General features: G+C 47.5%; 1 protein-coding gene across 1 annotated transcript in view; it reads left to right on the forward strand.

Moving 5' to 3' along the window:
* Window positions 1–308: 308 nt before the first annotated feature.
* The window catches only part of LOC149435046 (vomeronasal type-2 receptor 26-like), a 102,167-nt gene continuing 79,133 nt past the window's right edge, over window positions 309–23,342 (forward strand). The window contains exon 1 of the mRNA XM_089663070.1: window positions 309–493. Coding sequence (XP_089519196.1) covers window positions 309–493 — 185 coding nt within the window. The remainder of the gene's footprint in view (window positions 494–23,342) is intronic.

Below are 23,342 nucleotides of genomic sequence, written 5' to 3' on the forward strand. Positions count from 1 at the left end.
AACAGATTTAGAAGGATACATTCAGCAACCAAAATAGTAGATGCAGAATAAGAATCGCATTCAGAACAATGAGAAATCTGTGGCACTGAAGTGTATATAAAGAGAGGGGAGAGGAGAGATGGTTACATTGTCACTAATGTACAATGCACATGTCATTTATCAACGTTCAGTATCATTTCACAGAACTCTCTGTATATTCTATGATATTTCAAATAACAGAGTGTTTGCTATTTTTTATGTACGGAAAGATGAAAAGTCCTTTTTTATTGAACTTCTATAAAGTCCGGCTCTTTTGGATCGTCCTATGGATGACGTTATTCATAAACGACGCTCAGAGTTCACCAGCAATGAAGGATGTCCAGTTGGGGTACTCAGACGATGAACTTATTTTCTATCAGGAGGGTGACCTTCTCATCGGAGGGGTGTTCACATTATCTGCAGGTACTGCAAATACAACAGGCATTGATACCAGATCAATTCTTTATTGTAAAGAGTAAGTAGCATTTTACAGTCCTGGTTTACAGTTTTGCTATCTGTGCATTTTTTTAAATACCATTTCTAAAATGTTGGGAAGCTGTCAGAAGCAGTTATTAGAAATGAAAAGGGATCCTGTGAGTGTGGAGTAACCATTGCTGATTTGTTTGTAAAGGAAAACCTGCACTGAGAAAGTACAGCTGACTTCCCATTCTGTACAGAGTAGGTCATTGGCTGATATGATCATCCCCCAGCTTCAGTTCTTTATGGTGCATAGACCCAGGGACGCTGACATGGGGGTAGATCTGGTCCTCCTGTGGGGGCCCTGGGCATAATCATTCCAAGGGGGGGGGGGGCAAGGCAGCAGACAAGTGTCTCTCTCCTCCTGTCATTCTGCCTTTCTGCTACATTTGCAGCTAATCTACACTCACTTCCACAGCCTCATTCCTTCTCAGCACGGGCCAGTCAGGGGCATATTTACCACAAGGCAAACAAGGCATTTGCCTAGTACAACATTTTTTAGGGGGGCAGCACTGCCCCGCAGGAGAAGGAATATATGTGGCATGGGGACCAGGTGGGATCTGAGAGGAGCTGCTTGATGGTGTATGCAGAGCCCGACTGTCATTCCCAGGGCTCTCTTGGGTGGGGGTAGGGAAGGGGTAGGGGTGTTGGTCACTGTCAGGCTCTCTTTGGGGGGGGGGGTCTGGTGTTGATCAGTGTGAAGCTCTCTTCATGAAGGGGGTCTAGTGTTGTTCAATGTCAGGCCCTCTCCGCCAGGGAGGGGGGCGTCTGATTTCTGTGTAGCCTAGGGCAGCACAAAACCAATACCCCACTGGGGCCAGTGCTCTGAAAGTTAGCTGCGCTCTCCACTCTGCTCCCTCAGTCTAACTTAGCTTGGTTCACATCGCCTTATATCTACCTTTGATTGTAACTTGGGATACCACCGGTCTTTCCTGTACGGGGCCCAGGCCAGCAGGGGGGCCAAGGCAGCACAAATTACTGGAACCGATCCCCCTGTATGGCTCTCCCTGCAGCAGCTGAAAGGTGGCTTCTTCTCCTCTCCCTCCCAGCTGCTGCAGAGATAGTCATACAGAATCGTTCCAGTAATTGCTCCCCTACTGCACCTATCACCCTCCCTGTGCACCATACGTTTCCCTCTGCTGCCCGGGCTCCCCCGTATGGTCCCAGCCCCCGCAGTGCTGCCGGCTTCCCTTCTCTCCTTCCCACCAACCTCTGCAAGCACACAATAGGATCCTTCAGAATGAAGAGTGAGGGATGGGTCCGGTAAATATGTCACATTTACCAGCACCTTTCTTTCCTGAATGAACACAGTAAGTGATCGATACAGATCACTCACCGTGTTCATTCATAGCTGAAGCATTGTAAACTGTTTTGTTTTTTTTTTTTTGGAGGGGGCCTTGTCAGGTCGGCTGTATGGGTTTCTAACAGCAGTCAAACAAAGAAATTGTGAAAAGAGATTCACAGGAAAGCGGCTACATTATGGACAGAAAAATTTCCAAAAAATGATGCTTTATTAAACATTAATGATAGACAATCGGGCAATCACCCTGGTTCACCATCACCTCAGTATGAGACAATACACACAGACCTAAAACCATTTAAAAACCACACCAAGACCGGTCTGGATATATATGTGCTGCAGAGACAATGACATACTGAGGTGATGGTGAACCAGGGTGATTGCCCGATTGTCTATCATTAATGTTTAATAAAGCATCATTTTTGGGAAATGTTTCCAAGTATCGCATTCTGTCCATAATGTAGCCGCTTTCCTGTGAATCTCTTTTCACAATATCTTTGTTTGATTGCATTTTTTGGCTACTGGATGGAAGCCATATATTGGGTGATACAGTAATATATATATGAACCTCTAAACCCCATTTTTTATTATTTGGTTTCTAACAGCAGCCCTGCTCCTCCGTATTCTTGACCTACTCAGTCTCTATATCATACTTTTCTCCCATGCCCTGCAATCACGCTCCAATCTTTCTCCTTTCTGTGACTGTGCCCCGGTCAGTCTTCCTGCATTCCTTCACTCCTGTGTTCCGAGTCCCATCTCTCCCGTCTCACGTTTTATCCTGCTGATCCAACTCTCCAGACCATCTATTCTTCTCTGCTGTCTCCCACATCCTTAACCAGGAGGCTAAAGATGGCTTTATCCAGTCCCACTCAACCAATACCTACCCCCACTCCTTAACCATTAGCCGCCCGGCCAATGGCCGTTTGGCGGCTTCAAAAGTGCTGCAGCATTCCGGGTGCACGCCAGTTTGCGCTAATGCAGAGCCTTGCAGCGGCGCGATCTATCACCGGCCGTGTACCTCGGACACGAGCGATGACAGATCTGAGTACCGGCCCCGGTTGCTGATACCATGTGACCTGCTGTGACTAATCACAGCAGGTCACATGACAGTTGTATACAATGGATGGCTTCATTCATGCCATCCATTGTATACTACTGCCTAGCTGTGAATGGTCACAGCTAATCACATGCACATGTCATGTGATTAGCTGTGACCAAATCACAGCTAAGCACAAAAAAAAAAAAAAAAACCTGAATGAATCGATGTCATTCAGGTAAATGCTTGCTTATAGCAAAGTAATTCTTTGCTATAAGCAAATTGTGTAAAAAAAAAAAAACAAATACTGATCACTTCCCGAAAGTAGTACAATGTTACTATGGTAACATTGTACTACTTTGGTCATAGTAAAATATGAAAAAAAAAATCTTAAAAAAAAATAAAAAAAAAGTAATAAAAAATTAAAAATAATAAAAAAATTAAAAAAAATAAAAAACAAATATATATATATATTTTTTTTCATACTGTCACCAGTCAGTGTCCCTGTTCACCGCTATGCCAGTTATATGATGACGCTGTACTGCACTGGTGACAGTATGTAAAAAAAAAAATTAGTGAAAATAATTGTTTTAATTTTTTTATTTTCCGAAAAATTATGACAAAAAAAAAATACAACTTCAAAAAACTCGCCATTCCTCTTATGAAGTACGTCGGACTGTCTACTCTGCAAAAAAGGGGTCATTTGGGGGATATCTGTACTGTTCTGACATTCTTGGACCTCAAGAAATTAGATTGGCTGTCAGTACTTCAGGATTGATCAATATTCAGATCTATACCATAGTTTGTGAACTCTATAACTTTCCTACAAACTAAATAATACATCCTAATTTGGGTTATTTTCACCAAAGACAAGTAGCAGAATACATCTCGGCCTAAATTTATGAAGAACAATTATTTATTTGTAAACTTTTATAACAGAAACAAAGAAAAACGTGGTTTTTTTCAAAATTTTTGGTCTTTTTTTGTTAATTGAGCAAAAAATAAAAACCCCAGCGGTGATTAAATACCACCAAAAGAAAGCTCTAGTTGTGTGAAGAAAGTGATAAAATTTTAGTTTGGGTACAATGTTGTATGACCGCGCAATTGTCATTCAAAGTGTGAGAGCGCTGAAACCTGAAAAATGGCCTGGGCAGGAAGGGGTAAAATTGCTCGATATTGAAATGGTTAAACCTAAGTAACCACACAGACAACAAAATGGAGTTAATGGCCCAAAATGGCCTTTTATTACAACCATTGATAAATAACATTTAATTAACAAAAACACAGTATAACATACATTCTCCAAGGTCCCAATAGGCATCAAGAAAACGAATACCTGCGTCCTGCTTAACTAGGCCTCCAGCCGCAACATCACCGACTCGGAGACACCACCGCAGATACCCCCACCAGAACAACTGGAAGCCGTACCTCAGACGGATTTCTACAAAGTGCCTTTCTTGTGCCCACAGTAACCAACAAGGACCTTGCACCCCGTCGGCCATCCCTCATCACCAACTGGCACAACCACCACCAAAACAAACCATTAAACAACGGGCGGGCAGGAGGGAAGTTTGCCTTGTGAAAACTCTTCAGACTGAAGACCCCCTGCCACACCCTGTCAGACCACCCCTTGTAGCTCCACCCTTAAAACCATTTCGACACCCCCTTAGCTAATGGGACTCTCCTCTCCCAACCCCCTTTAACCCCTGCCATGCCGGCCCTTCGTTCAGGTATTTCTTCTTTTTACTCCAGGCCTTCCTTTTGTCTCCTGACACAGTCACAGCTGATCAGCTACATTCCCTTCTGTGGTCGCCTTTTATCTTCTCCCAGCATGGCTTAGTATTCCTTATGTAGCTGAGCTTCCCACTCCTCTCCCCCAGGCTGGCTCCCTTCAGACCACCCTCCTTGCTACAAACTTTTCATTGTCTATCCACAGGGCCGGCTTTAATATTGATTGCACCCTGGGCAAACATTTAATTGCCCTACCCCCCCCATCTAATTTTGCTCTTACCTCCTCTAAGACAAACAATAAATCACTGATTGATAACCCAAACCTCCCCCAACCTCTTCACTCCGACCCCCAACCTTAACTCCACATGCCTCCTCTGCTCATCTTTGCACCCATCTTCCTTACATCTGTACATCCCCTCCTTGTGCACTTGTCCACCCCAAACTGGAATTCCTTTTCTGTCTACCTCTGCTCACCAATACTCCCCCCCCCCCCCCACTTTGTAGAATAGGCTGATGGTAAGCTCAGTGACCACAGTGGCAGGCAGGACTTTCAAGCATGCCCCTGTTTACCTCCCCAGTGGGCAGTATTCAGCAGAGGTGATGACAGCTGGAACCTGGGGGGGGGGGGCATGATATACATATGAATGCTGCCACTATTTACATATGAATGCCGGTTATTTACATGTGAATGCTGACATTGTCTGAGTCATCTGTACACTGCAATAGAACTTAGCTGGGAAGCATAAATGACAGCTCTTCACACTGAAATATTGGGACACAGCACAGGAGGAAGACTTCAAGGGACAAGGGAATGTAAAACTGTGACAATTGGTAAATATGGGGCAGCTGCTTTTGGGCTCCAAAAAACGACTGGGCCCAGGGCAGCTGCCCCTCCTTAAAGACGGTCTTGTCTATCCAATGCAACTTTTCTACTTTGCTTTTTTTGACCCCCTTATACTGTCATCACCTCTTCTTTCTTCAGATCCATCTATTATACATGGAGATCATATCCCCCCTTATGTATTATACATGGAGATCATATCCCCCCTTATGTATTATACATGGAGATCATATCCCCCCCTTATGTATTATACATGGAGATCATATCCCCCCCCCCTTATGTATTATACATGGTGATCATATCCCCCCCCCCTTATGTATTATACATGGTGATCATATCCCCCCTTATGTATTATACATGGAGATCATATCCCCCCTTATGTATTATACATGGAGATCATATCCCCCCCTTATGTATTATACATGGTGATCATATCCCCCCTTATTATACATGATGATCATATCCCCCCTTATGTATTATACATGGAGATCATATCCCCCTTATGTATTATACATGGAGATCATATCCCCCCTTATGTATTATACATGGAGATCATATCCCCCCTTATGTATTATACATGGAGATCATATCCCCCCTTATGTATTATACATGGAGATCATATCCCCCCCTTATGTATTATACATGGTGATCATATCCTCCCTTAATCTCCTCTTCTCAAGAGAGAATAAATTAAGTTCCTCTAATCTTTCCTCATAGCTGATCTCCTCCATGCCTCGTATCAGTTTGGTTGCCCTTCTCTGTACTTTCTCCAGTTCCCCAATGTTCTTTTTGTGAATTGGTGCCCAAAAGTGAACTGCATATTCCAGATGAGGTCTTACTAATGATTTGTACCGGGGAAAAGAATATCTCTCTCTATGGGGTCTATACCTCTTTTAATACAAGAGAGGATTTTGCTCGCTTTGGAAACCACAGCTTAGCATTGCATGCCATTATTAAGCTTGTGATCTACCAGAACTCTAAGATCCTTCTCCACCATTGACCCCCCCAGATCCTTCTCCACCATTGATTCCCCAGATCCTTCTCCACCATTGACCCCCCCAGATCCTTCTCCACCATTGATTCCCCAGATCCTTCTCCACCATAGATCCCCCAGTTGTACCCCCCCCAGTATGTATGATGCATGTATATTCTTAGCCCCCAAGTGCAGAACCTTACATTTATCAACATTAAACCTCATTGGCCCCATAGTCCCCCAATTACACAGAGCATTGAGGTCGGCTTGTAAGTTGGAGACATCCTGTAAGGACATTATTCCACTGCACAGCTTGGTGTCATCTGCAAAGACTGAAATGGGATTTATAATCGCAGACCCGATATCATGTATAAATCTATTAAAAAGTAAGGGTCCCAACACTGAATCTTGTGGTACACCACTGACACCCCAAGACCATTCAGAGTATGAATCATTAACCACTACTCTCTGAATACCATCTTTTAGCCAGTTTTCTATCCATTTACATACAGATGTTTCCAGCCTGTAGACTTTACCTTACACATTAGCCGTGTGTGGGGAACTGTGTCAAACGCTTTTGCAAAATCCAAGTATACCACGTCCACCACCACCCCTCTGTCCAAGTATACCACGTCCACCTCCACCCCTCTGTCCAAGTATACCACATTCACCGCCACCCCTCTGTCCAAGTATACCACGTCCACCTCCACCCCTCTGTCCAAGTATACCACATTCACCGCTACCCCTCTGTCCAAGTATACCACGTCCACCGCCACCCCTCATTCCAAGTATACCGTGTCCACCGCCACCCCTCTGTCCAACTATACCTCGTCCACCACCACCCCTCTGTCCAAGTATACCACGTCCACCGCCACCCCTCTGTCCAAGTATACCATGTCCACCGCCACCCCTCTGTCCAAGTATACCGTGTCCACCGCCACCCCTCTGTCCCACTATACCTCATCCACCACCACCCCTCTGTCCAAGTATACCGCGTCCACCGCCACCCCTCTGTCCAAGTATACCGCGTCCACCGCCACCCCTCTGTCCAAGTATACCATGTCCACTGCCACCCCTCTGTCCAAGGTTTTGCTCACCTCCTCATAAAAAGAAATCAGATTTGTTTGACAACTTCTGTCTTTCATGAATCCATGCTGTCTGATGCTTAAAATATTTTTTCCAGCAAGAAATCATCTATGTGGTCTTTTATTAAACTCTCCAGTATCTTCCCAACTATAGAAGTTACATTAACAGGTCTATAATTACTTGGTAAAGATTTTGATTCCTTTTTAAATATTGGTACCACATTGGCCTTACACCAATCCAGCGGTACTATGCCAGTCATTAAAGAGCCCTTAAAACAATGGCTTTGAAATGACAGAGCTCAATTCTTTAAGGCCCCGTGGGTGTATGCCATCCTGTCCAGATGCTTTATTCACCTTTATTTTGTCTAAATATTTCTGGACCATATTAATTGTGAGCCAATGTGGATCATCTGGAGCTGTGTCAATACCACCCCCCATTATGGACAAGAGCTGCCCCATGCTCCTTTGTATACACAGAGCTGAAGGAGGTATTTAATAAATTTTTCTTCTCTTTGTCTCCAGTCACCCCCTCTAGATTATTGATGCTAGTTGGGGATCTATAGTTGCTGGGAGTCAATTGTTGGTAGGGTGGATCCACTGTTGAGAGAGGGGTCTATTATTGCTGATTGCTGGAGGGTCTATTGATGCTGGCTGAGAGGAGATCCATTGTTGCTGGGGGGATCAATTGTTGCTGGCTGCAGGGAATCTTTTTTTTCTGCTTTTCCATACAAATTACTTAGCACCACAAAATGATCCTTGATTCTGTATTCTCTAAAAAGATGGTACTGGGAGGGGGTGGAACCAAGGAACATTGCTTGGAGGAGGCTGGGGGGCAGAGACAAGAGTGACTTGGAAAGGGAGAGTTCCTGCATCTATTGTCTGAGAAAAAAATCCCTGGCTACAGCTAATCACATGGTACAGGGTGACAGGTACCATGAGATAGATGTGGGCCAATCACAACAGTAAGCAACCTGTCATCAATGGAAAGCTATTCATGACAGTTTTGATTACATGTAATCACGTGATAACTATGATTGTGCCACATGTGTCACCATATAGTGCTCAGTGGTAAATAACCCATAAATAGGAACATATCCTTATTGTGAAACTATTAAGCAAAAATATAGTGAATATATTGCCAGTGATATAAAAATATCATGTGCAGAAACAATATGTTCACACCTAATAACCATTCAATAAATTGCATATAATGTGAATCAACAATGCAAAAAACACATCCGTGAATGATCAAAATATAAAGTCCATGCAAGTGAAACTGTATAAAAAAGTGATCTTCACTCTGGTGAATAAATCCTCAAATGGCAGCAATGCCTGCTCACCTCCACACAATGACCCACACAGGGCCAAAAGGCTAATAATCTCCTCTGTACCAGATCCTCATAAATATGCTCCTCATCCAGGGACCACAGGATAAATGGAGACTCCTCCCCAGCGTACCTATTGCGCTCCACCTCCACTCAATGGCATATAAGTGAGACACAAAAAGATCCTTCCATGGTGCAATATTGTTTATTGGAAGTAAATATGAAATAAAATTGCACTCACATATATTCCCCAACACATCAGCCTGTCACCACATCCCATGGGTGTACTGCATGGCATCTGGGGAAACCAATATGGCTGCTGCGCCGGACATGCGTCACCTCGTGACCGGAAATGGCGTACCGATGCGTGACTTCATCGGGGTTATTGCAACACGTCGGTACGCCATTTCCGGTCACGAGGTGACGCATGTCCAGACGCAGCAGCCATATTGGTTTCCCCAGATGCCATGCAGTACACCCATGGGATGTGGTGACAGGCTGATGTGTTGGGGAATATATGTGAGTGCTATTTTATTTCATATTTACTTCCAATAAACAATATTGCACCATGGAAGGATCTTTTTGTGTCTCACTTATATGCCATTGAGTGGAGGTGGAGCGCAATAGGTACGCTGGGGAGGAGTCTCCATTTATCCTGTGGTCCCTGGATGAGGAGCATATTTATGAGGATCTGGTACAGAGGAGATTATTAGCCTTTTGGCCCTGTGTGGGTCATTATGTGGAGGTGAGCAGGCATTGCTGCCATTTGAGGATTTATTCACCAGAGTGAAGATCACTTTTTTATACAGTTTCACTTGCATGGACTTTATATTTTGATCATTCACGGATGTGTTTTTTGCATTGTTGATTCACATTATATGCAATTTATTGAATGGTTATTAGGTGTGAACATATTGTTTCTGCACATGATATTTTTATATCACTGGTAATATATTCACTATATTTTTGCTTAATAGTTTCACAATAAGGATATATTCCTATTTATGGGTTATTTACCACTGAGCACTATATGGTGACACGTGTGGCACAATAATTATGAATTTATTTATGATTAGGATATAGGTTGTTATAGCGCTGCATTAATTTATGTATGATTATTCCTACACTCAGGGGCGGACTAACCATTTGGAAACTCGGGCACTGCCCGAGGGCCCGCGGTCAGTAGGGGGCCCCATGATTTAACCTCCCTAGCGGTCTGATTATTTCAGATTTTTGGTGCTGAAAGCGGTACCATTATTCTGCATGGAAATATGTAGTTTTTTATTGTAGGCTGTAATATTTAAAAATAACTCACTGAAATCCGTCCGAACAAGAGTCTAGTAAACATCCCGGGTATGATAAAATTTGAAACACAAAATCAGAAATTATAATTTAATAAATAATCATAAAAAATAATAATATAATAATAATACATTTAATTCAATAATATAATCAAACCAAAAACACTGAAATGTGAAATAGAGCGCCAAGTTCGCACATCGCTGAGCAAAGTCGCAGAATCGTTTTCAGTGTCTGATGAGGAATTTCCCCCATGAATCATTATCACTCAATTCTGCAAGTGGTTCTGATTTACTATCGCTGTTCTCTAGCCGGTCTAAAACCGTTTTTGACCTAAAGGGACGCTTTTTGGACGCCATGGACTTTTCTAAGTTTCCAAGCAGAAAGAACAGTCAAAATGCAGGCAGGACGCCGGACAAAGCACTCGGGACAAAATGTATGTGAAATGGGTTGAAACAGCAATGTTTTACTATGTAAAATCGTTTTGAAAAAAAGACTTTTTTTAAAATTTTCAAATTTCCCGCCGCCTGCGGCGGCGGCGCCCGTGCGTCCCAACGTCACAGGGACCGGAACACAGGAGCCGGATGCCGGCATCAGCCGGAGGAGATGGCCGGGAACGCTGCAAAGGACACATCGCGGGAGCGAAGGACAAGGTAAGTGCTGCAGGGACTCCCTATGCAACGCTGCATGGTAAGCCCGAGTGTAGCGCGGGGTTACCGCTTTTGGTACAGAAACTTTACCCCGAGCTACACTCGGGAATACCACCAGGGAGGTTAAGTTGAGTGGCAGCAGCTATAATCATAGAGATCACGTCCATATAAAGTGCAGGAGGATATCCTCATTTATAACTATGATTGGTTTTAGCCATCACATGATTGGCCGGGTACTGAGCACCATGATTCGGTATGTCCATCGGACACAGTGGTCACAGGATCACACCACTGCCTGCTTCGGGGGGACACCAGTGCACATTTACTAAGCGACATACTAGTAGATCAATTAGCCTTTAGCTGCAGCAAAAAAAGAGCAAACATTTTGAAAAAAAGCACACTTTTTTAGTTTCTATTATAACATTTTGCAAATAAGTCGTTTTTCTTCATAAATATAGGTCAAAATGTATACTGCTACATATCCTTGGTAAAAAAAATAACCAACATTATTGTATATTATTTAGTCTGTGTGAAAGTTATAAAGTCTACAAGCTATGCCATGTATCATTGAAACTAGACCAATCCAGATGAACTGAGGGTCTATCTCGTTTCTTGAGGTCCTAAAATGTCAGGACAGTACAAATACCCCCAAAATGGCCTCTTTTTGGAAAGTAGACAGTCTAAGGTATTTAGTAAGAGGCACGGTGAGTTTTTTGAAGTTTTAAATTTTTCTCACAATTCTTGGGAAAATGAAGAAATTAAGTTTTGTTAACACAATTGTCAGATTAAACAAGTTATTTCTCTCACACAGCATATGCATTCTTGCAATTACACCCCAAAATACATTCTGCTACTCCTCCTGAGTATTGCAATACCACATTTGTGAGACTTTTTCATAGCCTGGCCATATACAGAGGGTCAACATCCGAGTAACGGCTTCAACGGTCTAGGGCAGGGGTGGGCAAACTTTTTGACTTGAGGGCCGCAATGGGTTCATATATTGGACCCGGGGGCCGGACCAAGAGTAGATGAATGATGTGTATGTGTCATCCATAGTAAGTATAGTAATATTCCCCATAGTAAGCATAGCAATTCATCCCCCATATAGTAATTCATCCCCCATATAGTAATTCATCCCCCATATAGTAATCCATCCCCCATATAGTAATCCATCCCCCATATAGTAATCCATCCCCCATATAGTAATTCATCCCCCATATAGTAATTCATCCCCCATATAGTAATTAATCCCCCATAGTAATTCATCCCCCCTATAGTAATTCATTCCCCATATTAATTCATCCCCCATATTAAGTCCCCCCTGTGTCAATTCACTTACCTTTGCTCCACGCGGTCCTCTCGCCGTGTTCCCGCGCCGTTCCGGTGTAGCATGAAAATCTGTCTCCTATGAGGATCTGTCCCCCTCGACGTATCTGCGCATGTGCCAGTTTCAGGCATTAGCAGCCGATCGGCGATCTCCGGCACATGCGCAGATACGTCGAGGGGGACAGGTCCTCATAGGAGACAGATTTTCATGCTACACCGGTCTTCAGGGTGGACTGTGAGAGGAGCCTAGCGGGAGCCTAGCTCCGCGGGCCGGATTAAAAGGTCCGCCGGGTCGTAGTTTGCCCATTGCTGGTCTAGGGGCATAAATTACACATTTATTTTCCTGACAACCTATCACATTTCTGAAGGCCGTGGAGCACCAGGACAATGTAATTACCAACAAAACCATCACATTTTGAAAAGCAAACACCCCAATGTGTATTCTGTGAGGCATTATAAGTTTTTTGAACATGTCAAGTTTTTAAAAAATGTAGAAAGAAAATGAAAAAGTTATTTTATAACACAAAGTTGTCAATTTATAAGATATTTATAACACATAGGATGTACATACCAAGAATAACACCCCAAAATACATTCTGCTACTCATTTTTAGTATGGCTATACCACCTGTGTGAGAGTTTCACATGGCCTAACCACATAAAGAGGCTCAACAACCAATAGCACATTCAGGGGTTCTAGGGACATAAATTACACATCTAATTTCCTGACTACCTATCATATTTTTGAAGATCCTGGAGAACCAGGATAGTGGAAACACCCACAAAATGACCCCATTTTGGAAAGCAAACACCCCAAAGTATATTCTATAAGGTGTGTCTTTTGAACATTTCATTTTTTTCCACGTTTTTAAAAAATGTGGAAATAAAATGAAAAATTGATTTTTTTACAAAAAGTTGTAAATTTATAAGATGTTTCTATAAGACAGCAAGGACATAGCAAGAATTACACTCCAAAATACATTCTGCTACTCCTCCTACGTATGGCAATACCACATGACCTTTTTACAGCCTAGCTAAACAAAAGAGTAAACAAAAGATTACCTGTGGTTATGGTAGAGCAGTTGTCCACAGAGGAGACCACTGGTCCAGGAATGAGGTAGAGATGTGGTCAGCAACAGCCAAAGGAATCATCCAGGCAGCAGGCAGGGGCATAGTCCATAGAAAGTCCTGGGTCATTACAGGCAGCGATACAGTTATCACAGTCAAAGTATTGGTCCATGCAGCAGGCAGGAACATGAGGCTTAGGGCCTTGGTCAAGTAAGATCTGGCTACAGGGGTAGAGGCTTCTTCCCACCCAATCTCTTTGAACCTCTGGACTCAAAACCCTGATACAGGAATTACAAAACCTGGTGAAAACCAAAAACTGTTTTTCTCTACTCTGAAGCTCCTCTTATACACTATATTGCCAAAAGTACTGGGACACCTGCGTTTACATGCACATGACCTTTAATGGCCCCCCAGTCTTAGTCCGTAAGGTTCAATATTGAGTTGGCCCCGCCCTTTGCAGCTATAACAGCTTCAACTCTTCTGGGAAGGCCGTCCACAAGGTTTAGGAGGGTGTCTATGGGAAGGTTGGACCATTCTTCCAGAAGCACATTTGTGAGGTCAGGCACTGATGTCGGGGGAGGAGGCCTGGCTCGCAGTCTCCACTCTAATTCATCCCAAAGGTGTTCTATGGGGTTGAGGTCAGGACTCTGTGCAGGACAGTCAAGTTCCTCCACCCCAAACTGGCTCCTCCATGTCTTTATGGAAGTAAATCGGCAGCAAAAACAAATTTAAAAAATAAATTTTGGAAAAATTGTCCGTGTTGGCCTGCACACTTGGCTGTACAGTGAAAGGGAGGGATTGTAGCTGATCCTGAGCTGGAAGGCAGCCATAATGGGTTTGCCAGGGTGTCAGGAAGATACAGTATGTTTGGGCCCTGTCTCTCGGGGTCTTGTGTGATATTCCAGGTCTGGTACTAGGCCTTTCATTCTGAAGTCCAGCACCATTGGTGTTTGCAGATTGAACTTTGGGATGTATTGCACTGCTGGTAGTTGCCTGGTCTTCAGAGCACCTTATTCTTTTAGGAGGGACTACTCGCTCCTCCGATTCGGTCACTGATCCATTACTTTCTACTGGCTCGTATTCTGAATTGGCATCGGATAGTGAGAGCTCCCCGCTGCTTTCATCTGTCATACTGAGTATTTTATATGCCTCCTTACCATTAAAATGTTTTTTGGACATGGCGGCTCAGGTGATTGCAGCTGTATGATGGGTAAACTGCTAATGGGCGACAGTGATGTTGGCTCTGTGATGGGTATGCTGACTAGGCTGCACTGATGGATGAGCTGGCAGGTACACTGATGATTGCACTGATGGGCTGCACTGAGAGGTCCACTGATGGCTGCACTGATGGGCTGCACTGACAAGTCCACTGATGGCTGCACTGATGGGCTACACTGATAGGTCCACTGATGGCTGCACTGATGGGCTGCACTGACAGTTCCACTGATAGGTACACCAATGAAAGCACTGACAGGTACATTGATGGCTGCACTGACAGGTACACTGATGGGCTGCATTGATGGGCTGCACTGACAAGTCCACTGATGGCTGCACTAATGGGCTGCACTGACAAGTCCACTGATGGCTGCACTAATGTACTGCTCTGACAAATCTGTTGATGGCTGCACTGGTGGGCTGCACTGACAGATCTGCTGATGGCTGCACTGACAGATCTGCTGATGGCTGCACTGACAGGTCTACGGATGACTGCACTGACAGATCCACTAATGGATGCACTGATGGGCTTCACTGACAGGTCCACTGATGACCGCACTGACAGGTCCACTGATGGGTGCTCTGATGGACTGCACCGACAAGTCCATTGATTGATGTATTGATGGGCTACACCGACAGATCCACTGATGGGCTGATCTGACAGTGAGAGGGGTAACTGGTAACTCACTTTTCTCAGATTCTCCTCCTCTCACAGTATCAGTGTTTGAGGAGGAGAAGCTGGGAACACCAAGTTACTGTTTGTTTACATTTATGTTTGGCTGTGATTGGACACAGCTTATCATGTAGTAAAGAGCCAATTTCATTGACTCTTTACCATGATCAGAATGCGCTGTGTTCGAGGGACACAGCTCATCACCGATCACTGTTACTGACCTTTGGCTTCGACTCTACTTCCATGTGATCCCAAACTAAACAATTTGTGATCAATCTTTGGCTCTTTCACCGACTAAACTGCTGTTTTTCCCTACCTGCCATATCTGCTACTGGATCCCGACTTGCACACCTTCTGATTGGGCGATCCTGAGGACTATGACCTGGTACTAAAACGCATCCAAACCTATCTCCACTGCCAGGAGCTCTGGTGAATGTCAGTTAGTGCTTAGACCAGGGGCGGACTGACAACTCATGGGGCCCCCGGGCAATAGGGGATCATGGGGCCCCTGTGTCCTTGCCCAAACTCAAAAAAGCCTATGAAAAAGGTACCAGGGGCATCTCATGGGGCCCCCTACTGACCCCGGGCCCTCGGGCAGTGCCCGAGTTTCCAAATGGTCAGTCCGCCCCTGGCTTAGACCCCGCACCTCAAGTAAGCCTGTGTCATCTGCCAAGATGAACTGCTAGAATACTTATCTTGCTTGTAAGTGGGGGTCTCTTTACTGCTATAGCTATTGGTCTCTGAGCCTGACCCCTGACTGACAGAATAATCTTGCCAAAACAGAGGCTGCTGTAGCAAATGTTGTGGCTCTTTTCAGGCAGCCAATGGCAGAGCTGCAAGAGTTTGGTGTTTTCTACCTAAAAAAATTTCAAAGGGGAAAGTGTGGTAAAAGGGGAACAGGAGGAAATCTATGCTCTGCAGAGACTACTGGTGGACTTATGTTGGCTAGATGTTGCTAACGCACATATGCCTCTACCACTCAAGTCCAATTGAGACCACAGCCATTACAGAGACTTCCTTAAACAATGTCACACTTATTGCCAAACACAACCTAATTTGCTTCTGAGAAACAGAAGGTATTGTTTGCTTTTTTTGCCTCCTGACTAGGGAAACCCTGTCTTGGGCATCCCCTTATGTAGAACAAGACAGCACCACTCTGAATAATTTTGTGTCAGCTATGAATCAGGTTTTTAATGATCCTAACTAGAGATGAGCGAAGTATTCAAAAATTCGATTCGACTGATTCGGCGAATTCATGGAAAAATTTTGATTCGAGTCGAATATATTCGCTGCGAATTTAACTTATAAAAGGGTGTTTCTAGGCTTCAGAGAGCCTTTATATTAGTGCAGAACACTGTACCTTTAATTTAAATGCCCTTGGAGTCTGCTGGGGAAGAGAAATAATACTGACAGTCAGTATGACATGCAGATGAGTGCCGTCGATCTTAGAATCACCGCACACTTCACTCATTTGGGCAGTCACGGGGCCAAAACCAGAGTGTGGAGCCACAGTGTGGCGGTGGAGGCAGCAGCAATGGGAGGCCATACAGCACCCTATGACAAAAATGGAAACCATCAGCAGTGTGAGGAGACCTGAAAGTGGCACATGGCAGAGTGTGGCGATGGAGACAGCAGCAATGGGAGGCCGTACAGGGACCCATGACACACTCTGGACCTGGCAGCAGCATGAGGAGGCGGTACAGGGGCCCATGACAGATTACGGGCCTGGCAGCAGCATGAGGAGTCGGTACGGGGGCCCATGGCAGATTAGGGGCCTGGCAGCAGCTATGGGAGGCCCGTAATCTGCCAGCACCCTATGACAAAAAATGGAACACACCAGCAGTGTGAGGAGACCTGAAAGTGGCACATGTTTGGGGCATGATTCATGGCGGATTTAGTCAGTTGTGTCAGGAACTGGTGGTTTGAAATCCAGACTAATCCACGCCTGATTCCTTTTCACAAACGTGAGTCTCTCCACACTTTGGGTGGATAGTCGTGTCCTCCGCGGAGTTACAATACCTCCTGCCGCACTAAACACGCGCTCCGATGCCACGCTACTGGCCGGGCATGACAGCCTTTCAAGGGCAAATTCATCTAGTTGGGGCCAAAGGTCAAGTTTCGTTGCCCAGTAGTCAAGGGGATTGTCTACCTCGGTTGGCAGGGTGCTGTCCATGTAGGCCTAAGCCTGTTGTTTGAGGTCCTGCTCCAGGTCCACCTGATGCTGCTGCTGCTGCGGCTGGTTAGTAGTTTCCTCACTGCGCTGGTGAAGAAAGCTACTCATCATTGACTGCAGACTGAGGCAGCCGCTGCTGGTGGAGCTGCCACAGCTCCTACCACCCCACCCCTCCCCTGCTGCCATGGCAGCGGAACGCGAGCGCACAGGGCCCACAGTGTCTGAGGATGGACGTTGGCGCAGAAAGGCAGAGACCAGCTGACTACATAGGTGGTTTTTATAGTACGTTATTTTGGCCTCCCTCTCAGCAGGTGTGAAAAAGGCCACCATTTTTGAACGGTAGCGAGGGTCCAACAAGGTGGACAGCCAAAAGTCATCCCTCTGTCTGATGGTTATTATTCGGCTGTCGCTACGCAAGCAACCGAGCATGCTATGGGCCATTTGTGCCAAGGAATGCGAGGGACTCCCTGCCTCCATCTCCACAGCATACTGCCACGGTGCGTCTGGGTCCTCTGTCTCCTCTTCCTCCTCCTCTACCAGATGCTCCTGCTCCTCCACTCCTGTCCGCTGAGTGGAAAAACCACCCATTTTACTCAATAATTCCTGAGCACCAATGTCCTCCTCTACCTCCTCCTCTTCTTCCTGTCCTGCCCCCACAGGGGTCATGTGGCGTTGAGATCTGTGCGCCACGTCTACCGCACCCTGACCAGCCATTGTTAACAGCATTTGTTCCAGGACGTGCAACAGAGGAATGAATTCGTTCATCCCATAGTCCTGCCGACTCACGAATAGCGTGGCCTCCTAAAAGGGCCTGAGCAAGCGGCAGGTGTCACGCATGAGCTGCCAATGGCTGACATCGAAGTTACACAGGGGAGTACCTTTATCCGCTTGTAACATCAGGAAATCGGTGATGGCCTTTCGCTGTTCGTAAAGGCGGTCTAACATGTGTAGGGTTGAATTCCACCTTGTTGCAACGTCGCAGATCAGGCGATGCTGTGGAATTCCGTTCTGCCGCTGCAGCTCAAGGAGGGTGTGCTTTGCGGCGTAGGAATGGCTGAAATGCATGCAAAGTTTACGTGACATTTTAAGGATGTCTTGCAGTGGGATGGTGGATTTTAGGAACCGCTTGACAACCAGATTGAACTGGCAGCAGCAATGGGAGGCCCGTAATCTGCCAGCACCCTATGACAAAAAATGTAACACACCAGCAGTGTGAGGAGATCTGAAAGTGGCACATGGCAGAGTGTGGCGATGGAGACAGCAGCAATGGGAGGCCGTACAGGGACCCATGAGAGACTCTGGACTTGGCAGCAGCATGAGGAGGCGGTATAGGGGCCCATGGCAGATTAAGGGCCTGGCAGCAGCTATGGGAGGCCCGTAATCTGCCAGCACCCTATGACAAAAAATGGAACACACCAGCAGTGTGAGGAGACCTGAAAGTGGCACATGGCATGAGACACTGTGGACCTGGCAGCAGCATGAGGAGGCGGTACAGGGGCCCATGGCAGATTAGGGGCCTGGCAGCAGCTATGGGAGGCCCGTAATCTGCCAGCACCCTATGTCAAAAAATTGAACACACCAGCAGTGTGTGAGGAGACCTGAAAGTGGCACATGGCAGAGTGTGGCGATGGAGACAGCAGCAATGGGACGCCGTACAGGGACCCATGAGAGACTCTGGACTTGGCAGCAGCATGAGGAGGCGGTATAGGGGCCCATGGCAGATTAGGGGCCTGGCAGCAGCTATGGGAGGCCCGTAATCTGCCAGCACCCTATGTCAAAAAATTGAACACACCAGCAGTGTGTGAGGAGACCTGAAAGTGGCACATGGCAGAGTGTGGCGATGGAGACAGCAGCAATGGGAGGCCGTACAGGGACCCATGACAGACTCTGGACTTGGCAGCAGCATGAGGAGGCGGTATAGGGGCCCATGGCAGATTAGGGGCCTGGCAGCAGCTATGGGAGGCCCGTAATCTGCCAGCACCCTATGTCAAAAAATTGAACACACCAGCAGTGTGAGGAGACCTGAAAGTGGCACATGGCATGAGACACTGTGGACCTGGCAGCAGCATGAGGAGGCGGTACAGGGGCCCATGGCAGATTAGGGGCCTGGCAGCAGCTATGGGAGGCCCGTAATCTGCTAGCACCCTGTGTCAAAAAATTGAACACACCAGCAGTGTGTGAGGAGACCTGAAAGTGGCACATGGCAGAGTGTGGTGATGGAGACAGCAGCAATTGGAGGCCATACAGGGACCCATGAGAGACTCTGGACTTGGCAGCAGCATGAGGAGGTGGTATAGGGGCCCATGGCAGATTAGGGGCCTGGCAGCAGCTATGGGAGGCCCGTAATCTGCCAGCACCCTATGTCAAAAAATTGAACACACCAGCAGTGTGTGAGGAGACCTGAAAGTGGCACATGGCAGAGTGTGGCGATGGAGACAGCAGCAATGGGAGGCCGTACAGGGACCCATGAGAGACTCTGGACTTGGCAGCAGCATGAGGAGGCGGTATAGGGGCCCATGGCAGATTAGGGGCCTGGCAGCAGCTATGGGAGGCCCGTAATCTGCCAGCACCCTATGTCAAAAAATTGAACACACCAGCAGTGTGAGGAGACCTGAAAGTGGCACATGGAAGAGTGTGGCGATGGAGACAGCAGCAATGGGAGGCCGTACAGGGACCCATGACAGACTCTGGACTTGGCAGCAGCATGAGGAGGCGGTATAGGGGCCCATGGCAGATTATGGTCCTGGCAGCAGCTATGGGAGGCCCGTAATCTGCCAGCACCCTATGTCAAAAAATTGAACACACCAGCAGTGTGTGAGGAGACCTGAAAGTGGCACATGGCAGAGTGTGGCGATGGAGACAGCAGCAATGGGAGGCCGTACAGGGACCCATGAGAGACTCTGGACCTGGCAGCAGCATGAGGAGGCAGTACAGGGGCCCATGGCAGATTAGGGGCCTGGCAGCAGCTATGGGAGGCCCGTAATCTGCCAGCACCCTATGTCAAAAAATTGAACACACCAGCAGTGTGTGAGGAGACCTGAAAGTGGCACATGGCAGAGTGTGGCGATGGAGACAGCAGCAATGGGAGGCCGTACAGGGTCCCATGACAGACTCTGGACTTCGCAGCAGCATGAGGAGGCGGTATAGGTGCCCATGGCAGATTAGGGGCCTGGCAGCAGCTATGGGAGGCCCGTAATCTGCCAGCACCCTATGTCAAAAAATTGAACACACCAGCAGTGTGTGAGGAGACCTGAAAGTGGCACATGGCAGAGTGTGGCGATGGAGACAGCAGCAATGGGAGGCCGTACAGGGAACCATGAGAGACTCTGGACTTGGCAGCAGCATGAGGAGGTGGTATAGGGGCCCATGGCAGATTAGGGGCCTGGCAGCAGCTATGGGAGGCCCGTAATCTCCCAGCACCCTATGTCAAAAAATTGAACACACCAGCAGTGTGAGGAGACCTGAAAGTGGCACATGGCATGAGACACTGTTGACCTGGCAGCAGCATGAGGAGGCGGTACAGGGGCCCATGGCAGATTAGGGGCCTGGCAGCAGCTATGGGAGGCCCGTAATCTGCCAGCACCCTATGTCAAAAAATTGAACACACCAGCAGTGTGTGAGGAGACCTGAAAGTGGCACATGGCAGAGTGTGGCGATGGAGACAGCAGCAATGGGAGGCCGTACAGGGACCCATGAGAGACTCTGTACTTGGCAGCAGCATGAGGAGGCGGTATAGGGGCCCATGGCAGATTATGGGCCTGGCAGCAGCTATGGGAGGCCCGTAATCTCCCAGCACCCTATGTCAAAAAATTGAACACACCAGCAGTGTGAGGAGACCTGAAAGTGGCACATGGCATGAGACACTGTGGACCTGGCAGCAGCATGAGGAGGCGGTACAGGGGCCCATGGCAGATTAGGGGCCTGGCAGAAGCTATGGGAGGCCCGTAATCTGCCAGCACCCTATGTCAAAAAATTGAACACACCAGCAGTGTGTGAGGAGACCTGAAAGTGGCACATGGCAGAGTGTGGCGATGGAGACAGCAGCAATGGGAGGCCATACAGGGACCCATGAGAGACTCTGGACCTGGCAGCAGCATGAGGAGGCAGTATAGGGGCCCATGGCAGATTAGGGGCCTGGCAGCAGCTATGGGAGGCCCGTAATCTCCCAGCACCCTATGTCAAAAAATTGAACACACCAGCAGTGTGAGGAGACCTGAAAGTGGCACATGGCATGAGACACTGTGGACCTGGCAGCAGCATGAGGAGGCGGTACAGGGGCCCATGGCAGAGTAGGGGCCTGGCAGCAGCTATGGGAGGCCCGTAATCTGCCAGCACCCTATGTCAAAAAATTGAACACACCAGCAGTGTGAGGAGACCTGAAAGTGGCACATGGAAGAGTGTGGCGATGGAGACAGCAGCAATGGGAGGCCGTACAGGGACCCATGAGAGACTCTGTACTTGGCAGCAGCATGAGGAGGCGGTATAGGGGCCCATGGCAGATTATGGTCCTGGCAGCAGCTATAAGAGGCCCGTAATCTGCCAGCACCCTATGTCAAAAAATTGAACACACCAGCAGTGTGTGAAGAGACCTGAAAGTGGCAAATGACAGAGTGTGGCGATGGAGACAGCAGCAATGGGAGGCCGTACAGGGACCCATGAGAGACTCTGGACTTCGCAGCAGCATGAGGAGGCGGTATAGGGGCCCATGGCAGATTAGGGGCCTGGCAGCAGCTATGGGAGGCCCGTAATCTGCCAGCACCCTATGTCAAAAAATTGAACACACCAGCATTGTGTGAGGAGACCTGAAAGTGGCACATGGCAGAGTGTGGCGATGGAGACAGCAGCAATGGGAGGCCGTACAGGGACCCATGAGAGACTCTGGACTTGGCAGCAGCATGAGGAGGCGGTATAGGGGCCCATGGCAGATTAGGGGCCTGGCAGCAGCTATGGGAGGCCCGTAATCTGCCAACACCCTATGTCAAAAAATTGAACACACCAGCAGTGTGTGAGGAGACCTGAAAGTGGCACATGGCATGAGACACTGTGGACCTGGCAGCAGCATGAGGAGGCGGTACAGGGGCCCATGGCAGATTAGGGGCCTGGCAGCAGCTATGGGAGGCCCGTAATCTGCCAGCACCCTATGTCAAAAAATTGAACACACCAGCAGTGTGTGAGGAGACCTGAAAGTGGCACATGGCAGAGTGTGGCGATGGAGACAGCAGCAATGGGAGGCCGTACAGGGACCCATGAGAGACTCTGGACTTGGCAGCAGCATGAGGAGGTGGTATAGGGGCCCATGGCAGATTAGGGGCCTGGCAGCAGCTATGGGAGGCCCGTAATCTGCCAGCACCCTATGTCAAAAAATTGAACACACCAGCAGTGTGAGGAGACCTGAAAGTGGCACATGGCATGAGACACTGTGGACCTGGCAGCAGCATGAGGAGGCGGTACAGGGGCCCATGGCAGATTAGGGGCCTGGCAGCAGCTATGGGAGGCCCGTAATCTGCTAGCACCCTGTGTCAAAAAATTGAACACACCAGCAGTGTGTGAGGAGACCTGAAAGTGGCACATGGCAGAGTGTGGTGATGGAGACAGCAGCAATTGGAGGCCGTACAGGGACCCATGAGAGACTCTGGACTTGGCAGCAGCATGAGGAGGTGGTATAGGGGCCCATGGCAGATTAGGGGCCTGGCAGCAGCTATGGGAGGCCCGTAATCTGCCAGCACCCTATGTCAAAAAATTGAACACACCAGCAGTGTGTGAGGAGACCTGAAAGTGGCACATGGCAGAGTGTGGCGATGGAGACAGCAGCAATGGGAGGCCGTACAGGGACCCATGAGAGACTCTGGACTTGGCAGCAGCATGAGGAGGCGGTATAGGGGCCCATGGCAGATTAGGGGCCTGGCAGCAGCTATGGGAGGCCCGTAATCTGCCAGCACCCTATGTCAAAAAATTGAACACACCAGCAGTGTGAGGAGACCTGAAAGTGGCACATGGCATGAGACACTGTGGACCTGGCAGCAGCATGAGGAGGCGGTACAGGGGCCCATGGCAGATTAGGGGCCTGGCAGCAGCTATGGGAGGCCCGTAATCTGCCAGCACCCTATGTCAAAAAATTGAACACACCAGCAGTGTGTGAGGAGACCTGAAAGT

Source organism: Staurois parvus, unplaced genomic scaffold (genome assembly GCF_062004578.1).
Source record: "Staurois parvus isolate SC_StPar_1 unplaced genomic scaffold, SC_StPar_1.0 ptg001621l, whole genome shotgun sequence".
Classification (NCBI taxonomy): domain Eukaryota; kingdom Metazoa; phylum Chordata; class Amphibia; order Anura; family Ranidae; genus Staurois; species Staurois parvus.